Source organism: Ostrea edulis, chromosome 1 (genome assembly GCF_947568905.1).
Source record: "Ostrea edulis chromosome 1, xbOstEdul1.1, whole genome shotgun sequence".
NCBI classification, from domain to species: Eukaryota; Metazoa; Mollusca; class Bivalvia; order Ostreida; family Ostreidae; genus Ostrea; species Ostrea edulis.
In genome coordinates, this window is record NC_079164.1 from 101,553,327 (window position 1) to 101,574,847 (window position 21,521).

Genomic DNA, 21,521 nt, shown 5'->3' on the forward strand with positions numbered 1-21,521 from the left:
CGTGAGTATGGAGATATGTAACATATGCAATTAGTCATTGGGTCGGGGAGCAGAGATTATTAATATTTCTTATAAAGGAACACAATTTTCTTAAAGATTGCTTGTTTGAATTCATTATATTTTTAAAAGTGATGATGTTTTTGAAACGTATTTGTTTTGGTGATAAACATTGTTTTCTTATATCATTCAGAGATTTGCAACTTTCAATAGGTTACAGGTTCGAAATTTACAAAAGGTTATAGCATCTTTTCTGGGTAGGATATCCAAATATTTTTCAAATTTTAATTCATCCTTGTACATTCTATAGTTTATAGTTTTTGATAGTGTTTTGATGTCAGAATTCCACTTTTGCTTGAATTGATCGAGTAAAATAAGTTTTACTTTTGACTTTAGCCAGTTTGGATTACATGCGTTATTTTGCCAAATGTTAGAAAGTCCGCAATACTTATCATTTCCATTAGTGGAACTCTTCAAATTAAAGGCGCGTAAAGTCGTGCTACCGGGACAACATACGTAAACATTACTTAGGCATACATAATATAAATTATGGTATCGGATACATATTATATATAACCGACTGCAAACCACAACACTGATTAAAATTCTAAAGTCAAATTTAGGAATTGATTATTCTTACAAGAAAACAGACGAACTTATTAAACTATGTGAGGGAGAGAAGGTACTAAATCTGCCAAATCTGACCGATATAAAGCATCAATCGCAAGAAGAACTGTGAAGGGAAAAACCTATATGCACATCCAACACAAGAACCTTTCTTGTAATTAATGTGATTAATATGTTTTTAAAGTCTGTCAGACTATGAAGACATTCTATTTTATCATACAATTAGGACAGGTTCATATGGACTTGGTAATCGTACACGAACCCCCCCCCCCCCCCAACCCCCCCCCCCCCCCCCCCCCCCCCCCCCCCCCCCCCCCCCGCCCTTCAATTTCCATATTTAAGAACAAGTTATATATATGCCAAACTACATTTTTAAAGACGTTTATAACACTAATTAACACAACTAATGCGTTTCCAAACTGCATTTAAGCTATTTTGAAAATTACAAAATATTGATGGATTTAGGACAGAGAACATCATTGTTTGGAATTTTTAAAATAGGTGTGGTGGAGTTTAAAAACATGTAAAAATTTTAATACGATTGTGTTAGAATATTTGAAAAATGCAGTTTGACCGATGGTTATTTTATTTAAAAATACACCATGTATTTTAACTCTTAAAAAAAGGGGGGTGGGGTGGTATGGCCGTTTCGTTTATGTCCCAGTAATCTCGCACTTGCTCGCGAGACTTGTGCATTTTCTTACCAATGACGCGCAAGAGTCACCAAAGCGCGATAACTCTAACGAGCTGGTACTGAGAAGTATTGTTAAGGATATTTGACTCGTTCTTGAACCAAGCAATCTCTTTCGCGTATTGGTTTGTAACATTATTACCCAGTTTTAACAGGAGATTCGCTATTTTTGTTTCTTTACTAAGTGCAATTTTGTGCCAAAATGAGATAATACGCGTTTGTATTTGTATGTGCATGGGATGTCGACCAAGTTCACCGTACACCATGCAGTCGGGGGTAGATTGTTTTAATTTCAATAATAATTTACAAAATTTAAGGTGGACTCTTTCTATAATTGCATTATTTGAAAATCCCCACACCTCACAGCCGTATAATAAGATGGGTTGAACAATTTCATCAAATAAATCTAACTGACACTGAATTGATAGGTTATGCAAACGTCCTTTTTTAAGAATCTCATTAACTGCTTTATTAGCTTTTTCTACTTGTTTTTGTTTGGCTTTTTTTAATCATCCTGATGTGCTAAATAAGATACCCAGGTAGTTAATGTCGTCAACAATTTCAATGTTTTTGTCGCCACAAACAAAAGTATGATTCCGTTTTGAATTACCCTTACTGATTATTAAAATTTTTGTTTTGTTAACGTTTATCTTTAAATTTCATTTATCGCAATATTTATAAAAATGATTAATTTGAACCTGTAATTGTTCTGCAGATTCAGCTATCAAGACAGTGTCATCGGCGTATAATAATGCAAACAATCTAAAGTACAAATTCAAATGTTGTTCAAACATTTCATATATCGTGGGTAAACCATCAACAATATTGTGCTGAAAAAAGTCTTGCATGTCATTTAAATATATTGAAAATAAGAATGAAGACTTTTCCCCTTGTCTAACCTCATTTTCACAATTTAAAAAATTTGAAATCTCATCACCATGTACTATTCTTGATTTGATATGATTGTACATATTTGTAATAACATTATACATGTGTCCATTGATATTATTTGCACAAAGTTTGTACCATAGATCTTTCTGCCATACATTTTCAAATGCTTTTTCGAAATCGATGAATGCACAATAAAGCTTTTTCTTTTTCAATTTCAGTAATTCCGATAAAGTGTATATTGAAAATAAATGATCGGTAGTTGAATATTGTTTTCTGAATCCTGCTTGATTTTCATGTAGTATTTCGTATTCTTCTGCAAATATGTTCAATCTATCGTTCAGTATCGATGTAAAAAGTGTACCAACACAGCTTAAAATGGTAATAGGTCTATAGTTCTGTGGATTATTTTTCTCCCCTTTGTTTTTATAAATCGGAATGATGTTTCCCTCAAGCCAACATTCTGGTAGTTTACCAGTACTAAAAATCATGTTGAATAATTTTTCATATAGTGGAAGCATAATGTGTATTGACGACTTTATGTATTCATTCTTTATATGATCTTCACCAGAAGTTTTGTTATTCTTTACTTTTTTAATAGCTTTTAGTATTTCATTTTGTGATATATGTTGATTTAAGTTGTGGTTTAGTTCTCCGATTTGTAATGCCTTTCTTTCATTATTAAGTTATTTTTCCGTATCGTCCAGTATCTTTGGTGCTTTATTTAATTCTTTAAAATACTTATACAATTCATCAATTTTGATATGTCCCATATTGCGTTTTTTATTCTATTTATTCAAAATTTTCCAATACTCGCGGGGGCTTTTGAGTCTCGTACTTCGTAATTTTTGGCTCATTTCGTCCCTATACTTGTTTATTTCCTTATTTAACAATTTTTTGTATGCTTTTTCGTTGCTTTTGTAGTTTTCTTTAGCGCTTTGTGAGCGTTTCCTGAAAAAATAAACTTTGCTGTTGCGATATTTTTTTTCTTGCTTTGTTACAAGCTGTAGAGAACCATGGTTTACCATTTTTATAAGTATGTTGAACTTTGCTGACCTTATTCATTTTTGTTACACTCAATGACATTTTAGCTGCATCAATATAATTTTTATTTAATTCACTTACAATTATATCAATGTGTTTCTCTGGATTTTCCTTCGAATCAATTAATTTGTCTAAATAGTCTTTAAGTTCTTCGACGTGGGTTTTGTCAATAGCTTGAACAAATACATTTTCTTTCGAGGGATCCCATGGATTTAGAATTTCTTTATAACATGTTGAGGTGTTTTGTATTGTTTTGTAACTTTGGGATTGGTTAGGACTATAGGGTTGTGTACATCAGAGTACAGTGAACTGTGTTCTAGGACTTGCATGTTATCTATGTACCGTAGTCGCATATAAAATAATCCACAGTACTTGTACCTTTACATGTAACTTTTCCGGAGATATTATCCGATTTATAAATCGACCGTTTACAATCAATAAACTGAAGAATCACTGGGCCAGAAAAGTTTACATTTACATGAAACCTCCTGACATGCATATAGTGGAGATTCAAGTTTCTTAAATCATGGCTCCCAGGGGTAGGATGAGGCCACAATAGGGGATCAAAGTTTTACATACAAATATATAGGGAAAATCTTTAAAAATCTTCTCAAGAACCATTGGGCCAAAGAAATTTACATTTACATGAAAGCTTCCTGACATGGTGCAGATTGAAGTTTGTAAAAATCATGGCCCCCGGGGTAGGATGGGGCCACAATAGAGATTAATGTTATATATGCTAATATGTATGGAAAATCTTTATATATGGGCCAAGTTGACTCAAATGAACGATGTGGTCCGTGGCCCTCTTGTTGACAATCTCCATTTTTCTTTGATTTTACATATATGCAAAGTAATTTTAAGATAGATAAACGGCAATTGGATAATGATATTGTTAGCTAAATTAGAGAGTGAAGGACAATCCCCACCCCCACTCCCCAAGGTTGAGGATTTTGAAGTTTGTGCAATATAACATCTTTTTCTTATTTGTTTTCTTTTTGCATGTTTATGAACCAGAGGCAAAAGTCAACTTCTTCGACTGCTCCCTCCCCCACACTGAAAAACAATGAGCCCAACGTGCTTAAAATGAATGGCTAGAAATCGTATATGTAGTAGTTACCCCATATGATATTGTTAGAACTTTATGTACAGATAACCCACACTTTTAACAAAAGAAAGCACGTACGCCAAACTATGGTACAATATTGGCTGTTAGCCCATCTTAAATCTTGATGAACGATCAAGGCAAATATTCCAAAGATGGGTGATTAAACTCTCTCTCTCTCTCTCTCTCTCTCTCTCTCTCTCTCTCGTAAATATTAGTGACATTGTTTACAAAATTGTATACTTGGTCTAGACACGTTCTTTACATATACTAGATGTTTAATTAGAATTCATGTCATGCAACAGAGCAAGTCAAGGCGCGTATTTCCATCGAACATACCTGAATGCAAAGTTACCACCCAAATAAGGTGAACGTACTACGCAAAATATATAATTTCATGCATTTTTCTTTGTTCCCGTGAATTTTGCGTAGTAACGTACCCTACTTTCAATTAGTGGGTCAACAAAGAAACAGCTGTGTGTAATTATATGTACATGTATATTTATTTACAATACCGGGGTGGTTTTTTATTATTAACATTTATAATAGTATTGTTTGACAAATATTTATCCCGCCTTTTTATCAGCTGTACATTGCACGTTGTGCAGGCTGCACTGTTCAAGTCACATGGCATTGTTTACGTTGCTGTGTTGGGGCACGTGACTGCTACGTCACGGTATTTCCGCATAGAGAAAGAAGGTAAACACAGACAGGGCAGAATATACGTGAGTGTGGTGACGGATTGGCAGTTTCTCGACAGAAGGTTGCTGATAGTAGAAGTCGAACTAGTGGACATTGACACCATTGTTTTGCCATCATTAAGGCGTGAGTACTTTCTGCTTTTAATGTCAGTACGTAATATTCTTCAAATTTCTTTGTGTTTGTTTTGTTTTTGGAGCAGACATGTCGACCATTTGTGTGTTGCATTGAAATGGCGCTAAAATATTGACAGCATGCTTCAGTCTTTCACCTGAGCCTAGTAAGCTTGTAAATGGTTTTGGCATCATTAGTACATCTTTATTTTGGGAAAAGTGCTTCATCTAAAGAAAAGACGTGCAGAACAAAGGAGATTCCTTTGTTTTCTATTGTTGCACCAGGCGACAAAATTTATTTACTTATGTGTACAAAGGATTATTGGTTTGGAAACAAAAATCAAGAGGAATATATTGAATTCATGAATTTGATACATAATTTTTTATAAAATATATTTATCTTCCAGCATTATAGAAAATACGAGCCGCGATCTGTGTTTAGAAATAAGATCAGCTGATTTTTTTAGTCTGTTTTTGTGTAAATATGTGAACAGAACTTTATGTTATGTTCATGGAGAGCTTTGATCAGCAAGGTAGCATTTTAACGTCAGTGGGACCTCAGTAACATGCATATAATTTCAACACATCTGAAGGAGATGGTAATGTAAATTTTAAGATTAGCAATGCATGCTGCACTAATTCAAAGATAAACTTTTGACAATGGGACCAGAAAACCCTTTGTTTCTTTTGTGTTAATTTTTGTAGATGATAGAATTCTGCTGTTTAGGTTGTGTGCCTTTGGATTACATTAGCAATGGGTAATAAATTCATTGTAGAAATGAATACAAGGTAGAACCGTGGTAGAATGGACATCACAGTTGATGATTGCAGATTTATGAATAATTAATCCCACATGTTATACCTGTTTGGATGTTGCTCTCAATGGTGATGAGATTGTCTCTAAAACACATTGATTATCAATAGTCATACACTGAATACACTCGGGCTCAATTTTGGGCATATATACATTAAATGTTTATCTTTTCTTGTTTTTAAATAAGAAAAACGTGTTCACAACCAGTTGAATTTGAAAGAGTTAATAATATCATTTTTATCAAGGAATCGAAATAGCATTCAAAAAGTCTAAATGGAAAAATTGATTGGGTCTTTCTGTCACCTTCACCAAGCTAAATCAATAACACAGAAGGGGTTCAACTGTAGCCAGAGAAAGGAGCTATTTATAGCTATGGAGATCAGCTGTAGTTTGTTTACATCACGGATCTAGGTCAAATGACTGAGTTTTGATAATGCTAATAGGGAGAAAGAGATGGAATCTGACAGGCAATCTTTTGATGAAAAGTGATTTTTTATTTTTAAGTCATCAAAACAATCTGGTTTTGTAGAAATTTGTTCATGATTTTATAATTTAAAAACTATAAAATTGGTGAATAATAGGTTTATAGTTTCCACTGCATGGGTTTTTAACTCCGTCTTTTTTAACATGAACTAGTATTTATATTACTTTTGGTCTCACGTTTCATAAGAATTTGTTTCCTTTTTAACAAACAATTAATTATGACTAATTAAACCCTTAGCCTAGGTTTTATTAAAGTGAACTATGAAGGGTGTGGATTAATGATTATATTATCCTGAACTCCGAAGGGTGTGGATAGAAATGAACAGGACAAGATGTTGTTGTGCATCTTATAGTAATTGTGCTACCCTGCTACAATACAATATTGTATGGTCATAATGAAAGTCATGAATGGCCAAGTATCTGGTAATAGTTGATTTATTTTGGTTGACTAATGATCTGCTGTCTGAGAAGGGGGTCACTGTTTGCCAGGCCGACAGCAGCTCCTGAGTAACAGATGTTCTGGAACCCAACTCTCTGAAGTCTGCCACAGGTCACTTAATGACCGAGCAATGATCTCTTGAAAACTTCAATGTCATCAGAGGTTATCAACATGACATAGTGTGATATAGTAACAATACAACATGACATAGTGTGATATAGTAACAATACAACTGAAACTGCATGTGTGTTTGTTTAGATAGTGTATGTGAATCAGGATGTTCTACATATGCATGAACTTGATATTTTTTTTTAAAACTGCTTGTGAATTTCCGTATTGTCTTGGATCTGAAAGGAAATTGAAGCATGCTGTCTGGTCTTTATGAGATAATTGAGACTTTTAACCCAGGACTGGTTTTGACTTAAGGAAGATGGTTCCAAGGAAGTGGTGTAATTGACAGTCCTTAATTGTTGGTGAATTTTTTATCAGTACAAAACCATCTCCTTATTCATTATAAATCCTTGAGGGACTACTATAAAAACAATGCCATTATTTCTGATTTGTGGCTTGGGGGCCCCCTCCTTGCACATGGCTGAGTTTCAGCTGGTTAATGAAATGCATTAACTAAGGTCATTAAACTGGTGCTTACCACTACAGGGCTAATAGGTACCTCTAATTAACAACAATGTATTTACCCACAGGGCAGGAAAGAGATGATTTTCAGGTTTGTTTGTGAAAGGTCAGCATTTTCCTCCTGCTTCCCGGTGTACTAGATGGAAATCTTCAATTGAAATTGTATTTTAATCTGTCAAGTCTTCATTTAAATCAATCAGGAAACAATTTGAATGTTTACAGAAATTTGATCCTTTAATACTTTTCTAAAAAGTTATTATAAATCATAAACATTTCAGTCCTCTAGCTGATATTAAATGAGGCTGATCCACTTTTTAAAAAATGATCATCAGGAGAGAATGAAATAAGCATTGTGTGAAATATAAGTTTAAGTATTTTTATTAAATATTTTGAAAAAGTTTAATATGATATTGCTTTAGTGTAAAATTAATGAAATTTACTTGTGTTGGAAACTTTTGAAAATGACATGAACTGCACCCCCCTCTGCCTGTTAACTGTGAGTGTCCTACTGACCCATGTTCTAATCTATTTTGTCAGTAGTTATGTGATTGATAAAAGAACCCCTAGTGTTTCCACAGGCAGAAGTTATAAATGCAGTCTTCCTGGTAACAGGGCACTACTTAGGCTTAGTGACAAGAGTTTGGCAGCAATTCAAATTTCTACTTTTACTTTTTGGAAAAAGTCATAAAAAATAATGAGTCAAGCTGATACCATTATACATGTATAAAATTGAATGTCATGAGGCATTTAAAGTATAGGTTAGTGGTCTTTTGGCTGACATAATATTTAGAGAATATGTGCGTGTAATTCAACAGGTATCCAAGTGTATTCTTAAGTCGAGGAATTTCCACAGGAAGTTTAAAAGATTGTACAAGTCTTGTACATGTATTGAGTGTGTGATATGCATTTTATGGAATAACAACGGTTTTAATCCTGTTTAAAGAACATTGTTTCCAATTCTCAAAATTGATATATACTAATTATACCAGTATCTGCAGCTTAGCTCGAGTATTACCATGATAATACTAGCAAACTTCGATCATTAAAAATGTGTGTCTTCAACTGGAACATTTCATAGGTTTACAAGATAAACTCCCAACTATGGTGCTCATTGATCAGGTATATAGAGAAAATTTGCCAATCGATACCCTTAGCAATGTGTTTCTCCCCGACTGCCCTTCGCCCAGTCCAGCTATTTATAGACCCTACAGATTTATCATCCTCAAAAAGCTGTAATTACACAATTCGTAGGAAATAAGATATAAATCCAATTAAAACTCCAGGGTTCTTGGCTTCAGAGGCTGAGGGAGATGTGTCTCTTGTTTTGTTCTTCAAAAAGAGGCTGGAAGGATTAATGTGTTGAATTACTGGCTTAACTCACCAAGTGAGGGAAGACTTACAATGTCCATATAAAGACAATCATAGGATGCATGAACAAGTTTGATTGAAGATACCAGTATATCCATTATAGCATCAGTCGCTGCGGTGAGAAAAAGATGACGTCTTGAAACACGTAATTAACTGACTCATCTCTGTCCCTGTCTCCTAAATACCCAGTAATCAACAATGATTCATTGTGATCAATGGACCAGAGACGTGTATACCTATAAATTATATACAATGGAAATAACAGTGTCTATAATACAATAAATACATGTACTACAAAATACTGTAAAATAGGCATAAAACAAAAAGAAGTTAGTCATCAGGGTATATGATTGGATGGTGGAGGGGTGTAGGATTTAGCTTGTCCGTTTCTTCAGGAAGCAGCTAGCGCGGTGTAGGATTGGGCCCGTCCGTTTCTAGGGAAGCAGGTGCTTTGTTGTTGCTTGATGTGTAATAATAAAAAGGTGATTTCTCCTTGCTGATCTGTATCGCAAATGAACAGCTCTGCATAAACAACCTACCCGATATGTTCAGTCTCTTTAGATTGATTTTTGTTTTGTTCTTTTGAATTCAGTGCACTATTGAGCCCACACATTAATGAATTAGATATCTTGTTTTGTTCTCATTAGACAAAGACGCGACTGAACCATTCACCTATGTAGGTAACCTTTGTCAGAGTGCGGTACAAAATCATTAGAAATCCTCTGTGTAGCAAATTCAGACGTGATTGACAGATCGGTTTAATGAATGTCCTAATAAAATCACTCGAAAGATGATCCTATGTAGTACAAAGAAATCTATCCTAGACCCATGTACTCGGTGACATATATCCCCCCGCTGTCCTCCTCTGAAAAATAAATATAGTAATTTAGAAATTAAACAATTTAGAAGAATCCAATGTCAAGATATTTTTGTCTGAAATTTTCTGAAACATTTGGACCATGTTTTTGTGGCTTGGTTAAGTGGAGTGTTTTTCTGTCTGCAGGGTTTAAAATGATGCTAATCATAGAACAATATCGATATTCATAAACCTAACAGAACAAATCTCCCAAACCAAATTAGCTCGTATTATGTGGTCATTCCTCAGGGTAGGATGGACAGTGTCCAATGATTGTTACAGAAATGAAACTTGTAGTGACATGATCAAGGTTCACTAACCTCACAGGGTATAATGCTTTCACTGGTTAATAGTACTGTTTTCGGTTAATATCTCAATGTATATCTGTTTTTACAGGTTAATATCAGTGTACGTAATGTTTTACAGGTTTAATATCAATGTAATCTTTTACAGGTTAATATCATTGTAATGTGTTCACAGGTTAATACCAGTGTAATGTTTTTACAGGTTAATATCAGTGTAATGTTTTTACAGGTTAATACCAGTGTAATGTTTTTACAGGTTAATATCAGTGTAATGTTTTTACAGGTTAATATCAGTGTAATGTTTTTACTGGTTAATATCAGTGTAATGTTTTGAATCACAGGTCAGTGTAATGTTTTTACTCGTTATAAACATAATCTCCTTTCACTCTGCTAAGTACGTGCTTGTTTGTACATGCAAGTTCTCATTCCACTGCGGCAGGTTTCAGACAATGCTCTGGAATGCAGATAAATATTTTCTATGCAAGTAAGTGAGTTGTTGGCATAGTAATTAAGGCAATGTACCTATATCTGTTTCAAGTTAAGTCAGCTAGCTGCTGGTCACCAGCTGGGTGACAACACTCCCCAATGAGTTTCTTACCTGACTATATACTCGAGGTTCTGTTGGCTGAATTTTTACTGTCCCGCATTTTCAACTCTTTTTTAAAAAAAATTGTCTGTTTAATTAAAGCTCTTTTATTTTTGAGAAGAATGGGATACGAAACAATGGACATATAGTTTAGGCAGTAAACAGACTGATCTTTCAGTCAATAAACATGTTTATCATTTTGGAAATAACCGCATATTGCTAATGTATGTTCCCAGTTCAATTCCCAGCAGCCATCAAGAAACAGCAAGAATGCTGCCAATTGATTAGGTGCATGGTAATTGCAGGTGCTTGATTTTGAGTTGTATTCTGCAGATATTGGTGTTGAAACGTCAGACAAAAAGCATTAGACTGAGTGGTTAAGGTTCATCCAATGTTAGGAAGGCTGGGGTACTACTCAGATCTGAACTCTAGCGGTAAAGGCCGTGTCTTGTATCCAAAGTTCCCGTCAGTTTGATGTCTTTTTGCTGAGTTTTTATTTGACCTTGTTTCAGTGTAAATTACTTCAACAAATAATACACATAGGTAAACCCAATGCTTATGTTTTCTGGTTACTGAGGTACAAAAGTTATCCTATTAGATTTTTCTAGCCAGCCAGTTCCTGGATTGATACTTAGAATAAAAGCACCTGCTAAGTATTGACAACAGTTGTCACACCAGTATAGGTTCCATTAAAACACCATTGTCCATGAGATACTGTCTGTTACCGCTGGTCTTGGTTAAGTTCATTGACAACAATGCATTGTATTGGCTGAGAAGTGTTTGTTTTTGTCGTAGGTGTTAATGAAACCTGACAGAAGACTGCGGATTGCACTGTATGTGAACCGAGTCATGATTTACATCCATTGGAACTTTAGATTCAGAGGCTTTTAATAGAATTCATCTGCGGATCAAGTTGATAGGTAACCATATATTGATCTCCTTTTTTTAACAGGTGAAGGAGACTGTTCACATTTGTCGGGTAACTAGTAACCAGGAAGTAACAGGAGCCGCGAAATCAGCGGGACCGGGGAAAGTGGGAATTCCAGGAACTGGTTCAGAGAGTTTTAATGTCTAAGATTTTTCAAGATGGTGAAAACCTTTCAAGCTTATTTGCCAAACGAGTGCCACAGAAAGTATAGCTGTGTTCACTGCCGGGCACACTTAGCCAACCATGATGAACTCATTTCCAAGGTAAGCAACATCATTTCTATTGCTCACAAATTGTTTGTATCATTCTTGCATGACTTTCATTTGAAATAATAGAGAATATCATCTCTTTCTCATTATGTTGTAAATTAACTTTGAAAATAGATGTACTTTTAAGAAAACTACTTTCGGGCCAGCCAAAGTTTAAACCATTTGGTTGAAGCCAATTTTGAAGGGGGAGGGGGCAGAACAGAAATGTATGAGAAGTTTTCTCACGAAACAATACTTAATTCACTGTTAAACAGCCCTTTAAGCACAATGAACAAATTATTGTGACTGGGTATGGTGTTTGTTACAAATTCATGCACTTGACCAACTTTTGAATCAAAAAGTTTTTTGTGATCAACTTTCTTTTCACACTGGGAAGAAATGATTCAAGATTTTTATTTTGTATACCACATGCACTAATGGCTCATCGCAGAGGGACTTTTCCTCCAGCTTAGTACAGAAGAGACACTCTGTTCATCGTTCCTTGGTAAAAATCAGGAATGATTCCCCAGTGAATTCATTATGTAAGATAGAATAAATGTGATAAAGCTAAGGAAGATGTGAATCAAATAATGACAGAAAATTATTAGCCCCCTCAATGCTCAGAGATTCCCCAGTGTAGGTAGTCATTAATGACATATATATATGGTAGATATAATGAGACACCACTTCATTAATGTCAAAACCACTTACGAATAAGATCGGGGATAAGTTTAGTTTATATGCTTTGCACAGGTGAATCGTGATCGCATGTATGGAAGAGATGTGTTGTTACCTAATTTTTTCATGTCTGTTGTCAGACTTTCAAGTAATGACTCCGTTTTCTGATAATCAGATAACAAACAAGCAGTAGGTTTTACCTGGAGGTATAATAATAATATCATGATCTCTGTGTATGTCTGCAGTTCATATCCATACAGACAAGAAAAGGTGCACAATAAACAATTCAGCTATTAGTGAAAACTTTCATGTTATTTATTCTAACAATGAAAGTTAAATCCCACAAAAATAGTGTAGTGTAATAATTGTATCATGTGACATTTAAATTGTTACATGTAGAATATAATTATATCTTGTGACATCTATATATTACATGTAAGATATAATTATATCTTGTGACATCTACATATTACATGTAAGATATAATTATATCATGTGACATTTACATATTACATGTAAGATATAATTGTATCATGTGACATTTACATATTACATGTAAGATATAATTATATCTTGTGACATCTACATATTACATGTAGAATATAATTATATCTTGTGACATCTACATATTACATGTAGAATATAATTATATCTTGTGACATCTACATATTACATGTAGAATATAATTGTATCATGTGACATTTACATATTACATGTAAGATATAATTGTATCATGTGACATTTACATATTACATGTAAGATATAATTATATCTTGTGACATCTACATATTACATGTAAGATATAATTATATCTTGTGACATCTACATATTACATGTAGAATATAATTATATCTTGTGACATCTACATATTACATGTAGAATATAATTGTATCATGTGACATTTACATATTACATGTAAGATATAATTGTATCATGTGACATTTACATATTACATGTAAGATATAATTATATCTTGTGACATCTACATATTACATGTAAGATATAATTATATCTTGTGACATCTACATATTACATGTAGGATATAATTGTATCATGTGACATTTACATATTACATGTAGGATATAATTGTATCATGTGACATATTACATGTACTGGTGGGTTATAATCATGTGGCATTCAATGACAATTTTGTGATCATACTGTGAAACATATAAAAAAAAAAAAAAAGCCCAGTGATATCCTATTTTCGCTTTGTAATCTAGGCATAATTCACTATATCCAATGAGATGGGGTTTTTTTTCATTTAATATATATAAATATGCAAGGACTTATAAAATGGAAAGCATGTTTGCTAACTTTGCTTTATGATAATTTTACTTTACTTATGTATGTGTATACACATCTGGTATGTTCAGGGGACTGTGTTTGCCATTAGCTCTCAATTTTGTATTATATCATCTTCACCCTTTTCATATTCTCTCCTGTATATTTGACTCATAAGCTAAATTACATCTATCTGATGTAGTTAAAAAATATCTGTATCAATGAGGTGAAAAGTGCTTGCAAACTACCTGTATACATGAAAATGAAATCATACAGTGTAGAAAGTGTTTACACCAGGCGATAAACCACGTGTCAGTGTTGATAATACACACAAGTCATAACATGACCTTGCCGAACTGTATAGGGATCAGATATGATTGCTTTGATCAAATGATAAACCACAAAATATTTATCTGTAACAAACACTGACACCAGGGCCTGACCTTGATGGTGGTGATCCTTTCTATACACACACACAAAGTCAATACCTCAGCACAGAGTCTCTCTTGGCCTGCAGTCTCTTCAGTGCGAAACATTTAAAACTTAGAAGTTGTTGCGCAGTGTGTCACAGACCTAACTAATTCATTACAACAGGTCATTGCACCCTTTCATAAGGCTTCTCTACATTACTAAACCCGGTAATTGCTGTAGATGACTTTTCCTTTATATTAATAGGTTTCAGAGGGATTATGCAGGATTTATAAGTAAAGGGGAATAATGGTGTAATTGATGTGTGTTGTTTTGTAAATGTCTCTATATGGGGATGTGCATGGTAATCTTCTGAAAATGAACAGGAATTTGAAACTGGCAATTTTTTTCTTAAAAATGAGGAAGCAAAACCATCAAAAAGCAGGTGCCCCCAATGGTTATTTTTAGGTTTCTGATTTTGAAATGCTGTTACTACATTAACTAAAGGCTTACAATGGAAGTGTTGAGATAGTGAATTGAGTCAGTGATCTCTGATTATTCTGTAATAATATTTTTTTTTTCTTTTAGTCCTTCCAAGGAAGTCAGGGGAGAGCGTATCTCTTCAATTCTGTGTAAGTATAATCCTGACGAGATCTCTGTCTGTCCAATCCACAGTTCTGTGATCTGACTGGAAATTGTAGTTATGGCCTCCGAAAACACACTTATGATTTGAAAATTGACAGCTTGTTTCACAAGATGGAGCATTTGGACCGAAAAGAGTTTTAAACACTCTCTTTGGAATAATCAGGGAGAAAATTTTCTCCAGCATTGATGGAGAATCAATAGAGCTAGGAAAATAGAACTCCAGTAGGGGTCGTGAAGCAATGAATGCTATCTTTTATTGTGCTGTAGAGAGAGCCGCTTTGTTTTCTACCAGGCACTTATCTTGTTTTCAATGTTTTACAATTAAGTCACATATCTAAATTGCAAATAACTCATTCCTTTGCATTTTACTATCATATGATATATTTTTTCCTGCTGACTGTACACCAAATTCAATGAAAAAGAAAATGTGTTGTGAAATGCTATGCTCACATTTGATTGACCTTCACCTTTGAGTTCATTATTATCTTGAGTCTATCTAGTATACTTCTGATCTTGTGTTTCCAAAGCCATAACTGAGTCAACTTTCACATTTTACACTCTACATTTCATTGAAAGATATCCTTTGTTTAAACAATCATTCTGAACTCATTTTTTCCTGTAAATTTTATGAAATCTAAAACATCCATTACAAAACATCTGGACATAAATGCTATTCATGATTTTTAAAACTTTTACCAACTATTGCAGAAATATAATTAATGAAATCTTAACATCAACTTTTAGCATTCCATTTCCTTATATTATCCTTTGTTAGAGTGGATCAAAGACCTTGAGTGTGGTATTTCTTACAGTTATATATAATTATATGTATGGCTGTACAGGGGGAAAAGACACTGAGACCTGGCAGAAACTGCAATATTTGTTAATGGTGTAAGAGTTATACTGTAAGTGAATCTTGATAATCTAAAGTTTATAAAAAATGGTTAAGAAAAGTGGTTGTTTTCATTGAATTTATATATAGTAAAATTAATAGAAATTGACTCATTTATGGCAATTATATGCTGTAGTCCAAGTTTAATAAAGCTTTGCCCTGTAGACCACATTATTTAAATTTATTAACTGTGTTTGTCCAATTGACCAGTAGACCATATAATAATCTACATGTATTGAATATTGATGTCGGTTCCTTAATTTGATAGGTTCAACACATTAGCCTCTTGATGATCTATGGTTCTATTAATTGCTATCACTGACCTAGATCTATATCATGTCATCTAGTGATGGACATTTGTAGGTCAAACAGGGGAGGTTTCTAAATCTATGTACGTTCTCCATGGCAGACTGCCTCCAGTATCATCTTTTATGTTGTGTGTTCTTTCTCAATGTGTAGAATATAAATCCTGGGGGGCTATTAACTTTGTTTATAAACACGTGCTTGTAAAGCTTTATGTGTGCCACAAGGAAGATGGGATTTCTTGTAAAGATATGAAGCTGTTATCAGAAACAACTGATACCAAAGGAAGCAGAACTTTCCTAGAAATATGTTCTCACAATGATAGCTTGCTTATAGACGTGGATGTTTATTTTTAGGGTGAATGTTGGCTGTGGCCCGGCGGAGGAGCGAGTTTTACTCACAGGACTACATGCTGTGGCAGATATCTTCTGTGAATGCTGCAAAACCACACTGGGGTGGAAATATGTAAGCTGTGTGAAATAGATGAGAATTTTTCTAATTATCCCAAGGAGACTTCATGTAACAAACGCAGTACTGTCACATATAAACATAGAATTTCTGTAATTACCACAGCCCTGTATACATGTATCTGTAACTGTGACAAAACAAAGAATGGCAATTAGTAGACAAAATAGAATTAATAGACAATTAGTAGACAAAATAAAATTAATAGACAATTAGTAGACAAAATAAAATTAATAGACAATTAGCAAACAAAATAGAATTAATAGACAATTAGCAGACAAAATAGAATTAATAGACAATTAGTAGACAAAATAGAATTAATAGACAAATAGTAAACAAAATAGAATTAATAGACAATTAGCAAACAAAATAGAATTAATGGACAATTAGTAGACAAAATAGAATTAATAGACAATTATAGCAAACAAAATAGAATTAATAGACAATTAGTAGACAAAATAGAATTAATAGACAAATAGTAAACAAAATAGAATTAATAGACAATTAGCAAACAAAATAGAATTAATGGACAATTAGTAGACAAAATACAAATGTAGAATTAATAGACAATTATAGCAAACAAAATAGAATTAATAGACAATTAGTAGACAAAATAGAATTAATAGACAATTATAGATAGACAAAATACTCCATTAATAGGAGACTGGTATTATCTATTATATATACACCTGTACCTTATTTTCTAATATTTCAGGAACATGCCTTTGAATCTAGTCAGAAATACAAGGAGGGAAAATTCATCATTGAACTTGCACATATGATCAAAGACAATGGTTGGGCCTGACTGAAATAAGGCCCGTTACAGACAAGCAAACAGACTAGGCCCTTTGATGTTGGTGCAGTTATCACCGTGGCTCTGCATCATGTGACCTAGTCTCTCATTTTGAGAGGAGGCCGGGAGTGATTGGAAGCCATGCTGATATTGTAGACAGCTTCTCTTTGTGTAAACACTGGAGACAGCCTTGTGTTCATTCTCATCCAATTCACTACTCTCAGGAAATGTTACATCAATATATGGACCAATTCATGGAAAACACAGAATCCTCCATCAATGAATTTCCAGCATTGCTTTATCATACATTGTCTTCATCAACTAGAAGCTTTTTTCCTACAGTTTGCGAAAATTGTATCCCTCAGCATTCCATGATAAAGACATTTTGCAGCAGTGGTTTAGAAGATGGCTGTTCTTCGTTGTACTCGGTTTCCTCTGGTTGACTTTGTGTAAATCTGGCATGTCTCTCTCGGCTGTGTGACACTGAGCGGAGACCATCATATGACTTGCGGTTGCAGCATGCTCATCCGAGACAGCTCTGTGAGCTGTTGTAGCATGTGTACAATATCTTGTGTGTCGTAGATCTCACTATCTCATTTTATCTCAGGTAATGAAAATTCAGAAGAAGAAAAATCAAACCAGTTCAAGAAAGGCGTCAACATTGCATCCTGGGAGTAAGAAAAATATCAGGATAGAATTTTTCAAAGTTCTGTCTGTTTAACCAAACTATCTACATTTTGCACATACATTGTGTGTTTTTCTGCATTTGAACTTGGCCTCCATTTAGTAGCGCACATTGACTCTTTACTATACCGTTTTCTGTTTATGTTTTGCCAGGTTTTGCTGTGTTCAGTGTCGGATTCCCTTGCCTTTGTAAACTCTTCATGATTTATGGCTATGTAAGGTTATTTTTTCTCTCTTCTGTAATTTAATATTAAATTCAAGAGAGATAAGTAAATTTATGATCTATATGTCTTTCAGTTCAGCTTTTGCTTATAACAATATTTTGGTTTTTCATGTGTAATTGTGGCTAGGATATTAAGCAAGTTTGTTGTTTAGATTTGCTACTAGCATGTCTGTTTAAGTGATGGTGTATGTGATGCCTAATAATCTCCCATTGTGTAAATATGGGTGTGGTAGTAACACAGGTCCATTCGTTCACTTGCACAAACCATTTAAAAACTGATAAAAATGGTGAAAAAAATATTGAATTTAAGATAATCCAATGTCTTTCAAAATGTTAAATGATATGATTTTAACAGAAATGTTTTGTGTAATAGGCCTATTCTCCATTGAGCATACTCTTTAACCATTCTAGCTATTTGTATAACGTTTGATAAAGAGTGTCTCAGGCACTCAATTAAGTGTGCCGTTAATCCGAAATTCCTCTGATTCTTACCGCCACTTTTATCTTGTGATATGTGCGCATGTCACAATACGAAAGCGAATGTAAGAGTTGGAGGAATTTCGAGTGCCGTATGATTCTGGCACAGGCCTTCCCAACAGTAAAACGACTGACCATTTACATCTGTAAATTAAAAGTGAAACATTTTCATAACCTAATGAATTCACGGCTTATGGATTGAATGGTGTCTACTTTTTCCTGTGAGGATGCTGTTCCATATAATATTCACAAGTAGATTTGTCATGTGTAATTCTGGTCAATATATATATTTTGTTATCTAACTGTTTGACTGTGTTTGAAGTATTTAATGTAGTGCTGAGTTTGTAATTTTGATGGAAAACCTTGCTTTCATTTTGTTGTCATTATTTTATATTGTCACGCCTTGTGGTTGAAAGGCTTCAATAAATACTAAAATATGACATTGAGAGTGTTTTTAAGGTTAACACCAAGACACGATTAGAGGTGAAGATGATTGTTTACCGTCCCTCTCGAGAATATTTCACTCATATGGAGACAACAGCACTGCCGTTGAAGGGCTGCAAAATTTAGGCCTATGCTTAGCGTTTACGGCCTTTGAGCAGGGAGGGATCTTTATCGTGCTACCTCTGCCGTGACACGGGGCCTCGGTTTTTGCGACCTCATCCGAAGTACTACCCCATTTTGTCGCTTTTTACGACAAGCAAGGGGTACTGAGTACCTATTCTAACCCGGACCCCCACGGGATAGGTGAAGATGATGAACAGTGATCAATCTCATAACTCTTAAAAGGAATACAAAATTAAGAGAGGCAACCATGGTCCATTGAACATATCAAAGGTGGGGTCTGGTGCCTTGGAGGGGTAAGCACCCCTTGTCGACCGGTCACACCCGCCGTGAGCATGAACCCTATATATTTTGATCAGGTAAACGGAGTAATCCTTAGTCAAAATCTGTGTGTAAAGAACTCCCAAACAATGGGAATGAAACATTTCAAACAGTATTTGACCCAATGACAGGCTGTATGGGCACTCTACATCGATATAACGATCATAGAATTTGCGAATAAAAGATCAGACACTTGCAGAAAAAAAGTTCGGACACTTGCAAACACGACTAGAATAAACATTCTGACACTCGAACAGAGTAAAGGTTCTAACACTCGCACGACTAGAATAAAATCCTTGTACTCGTAGACACAAAAAAGTTGTAACACTCGTAAACACTATCAGAATAAAAGTTTTGACACGGCTAGAATACACGTTCTCGCACTCACTAACGCGGAATAAAAGTTTCAACACCCAGACACGGTTAAAATAAAAGTTATGACACTCAGAGACTCCAAATAAACAACACAATCAAAATAAAAGTCTTCACACTCGCAGACATGGTTAGAATAAAAGTAACACAGACTAAAAACGTCTGACACTCGCAGACACGGTTAGAATAGAGACATTGCTAGAGTAATTTACATTTTAAGGTAGCTCCACCCTCATGTGACTTATCAATATTAATGGTGGAAAAACTGTATTAATTTCCAACTCAGTATAGTTTAATTTAATTAACCAAAGAAAACGTATGTTGCAACTTTTTTTTAGGATGTCAGACATGCCAAAAACAGAAATGTCAACAACGGTTTAGAAAAACGGCTCATTAATAGATATGTATAAATTTATTGAGGATATTGGGGAAATCATTGAATAATAGACATACAGTACTTAGAGAAAATACCAAATAGGAGTTATTGCCCTTGACAACATTTTTTTAAATGATAAACAATTTATTATCTATGAAAAATATAAACTTTATCAATATCAATAGTTTGCCAATTTTTTTTTTTTTATTATTATCATTATTTTATCCAGTAAATAAAATTCCTTTGAACTATCTATTTCTATCATGCGCAAAGTTTAATTTGATAAAGATTTTTGCAAAAATCCTATGACATCACATAAGGATCGATCTACCTTAACACCCAGTCGACTTCGAACACGGATGCTGTTAAATTGGCTTTCAGATGTTTCACCACCAGGCGCTTTACTCTACTGTTGCGATAACAGTGACGATCCGTTGTCGAAGTGATATCAGGTGTGTATTCGCAGTATAGAATTCTTACATTGTAGGAGGAGGACGCGTTATTAGTATATGCAACTGTGAAACACACCGGGTCATGTAGAGTTCATAGACATTATACAACGATATATATATATCATATTATGTTTTTTTTAAAAAAACAGTTTGGACTTCATAGTCCCTATACATGTTTTGGTATTGAAGATGAGTCACAAGTTCACTTCGTCTGGAAGGAAAACATCGGTGATTTCTGAGATATTTTTAGACTTGTTTATGTCCTTCAAATTCACCAGTAGTGAAGCACGTGTTTTTACATAATTTAAAAACACTTATCAAAAAATAATCTGGCACATTCCCAGTAATTTTGTCGATCAACCTGTATCCATGCGCCCAGAACCTTGATTGATTTCTGTCGTAAATTTAGCAAACACTTTCCATTTCTAATTAAAGTTCCATGTTCTGTTGCATTGTTATGCGCTGTCGTACGTGTATATATTTTTAACGATGTTTATATTATTTGGTCGCTTGTAATCAATATGTTTAAGGAGGAGTAACTCTTGTTCACAATATACCGACTTCATTGCAAACCAATGCACGGACTCAATCTATCAAAGGAAATGATTTGCTATTAGTAATTTCTTATCTCTTCAATTATCTATCTATATATTTGTCTATGTATATATTCATTAACTTATCCATTTATCCAAGTCTTTTTTCTTTATTTTTCTCTTCGTAAATTAATTCAATTTGAGCATACAAAGTATAATATATTGTC

At 34.1% G+C, this 21,521-nt stretch overlaps 1 protein-coding gene across 2 annotated transcripts; it reads left to right on the forward strand.

The window, feature by feature from the left end:
- Positions 1 to 4,768: 4,768 nt before the first annotated feature.
- Positions 4,769 to 19,116, forward strand: LOC125669584 (protein yippee-like 1). Of its 2 annotated transcripts, none has more exons than XM_048904195.2 (5): positions 4,769 to 5,177; positions 11,601 to 11,839; positions 14,783 to 14,826; positions 16,391 to 16,499; positions 17,215 to 19,116. In XM_048904195.2, the coding sequence occupies exons 2-5, from the start codon at positions 11,735 to 11,737 to the stop codon at positions 17,302 to 17,304; spliced, it is 348 nt and encodes a 115-aa protein (XP_048760152.1). In that variant the 5' UTR covers positions 4,769 to 5,177; positions 11,601 to 11,734; the 3' UTR covers positions 17,305 to 19,116. The 2 variants fall into 2 exon arrangements, with proteins under 2 accessions (XP_048760152.1, XP_048760160.1); XM_048904203.2 differs by lacking the exon at positions 4,769 to 5,177 and adding an exon at positions 11,318 to 11,481.
- Positions 19,117 to 21,521: the final 2,405 nt, after the last annotated feature.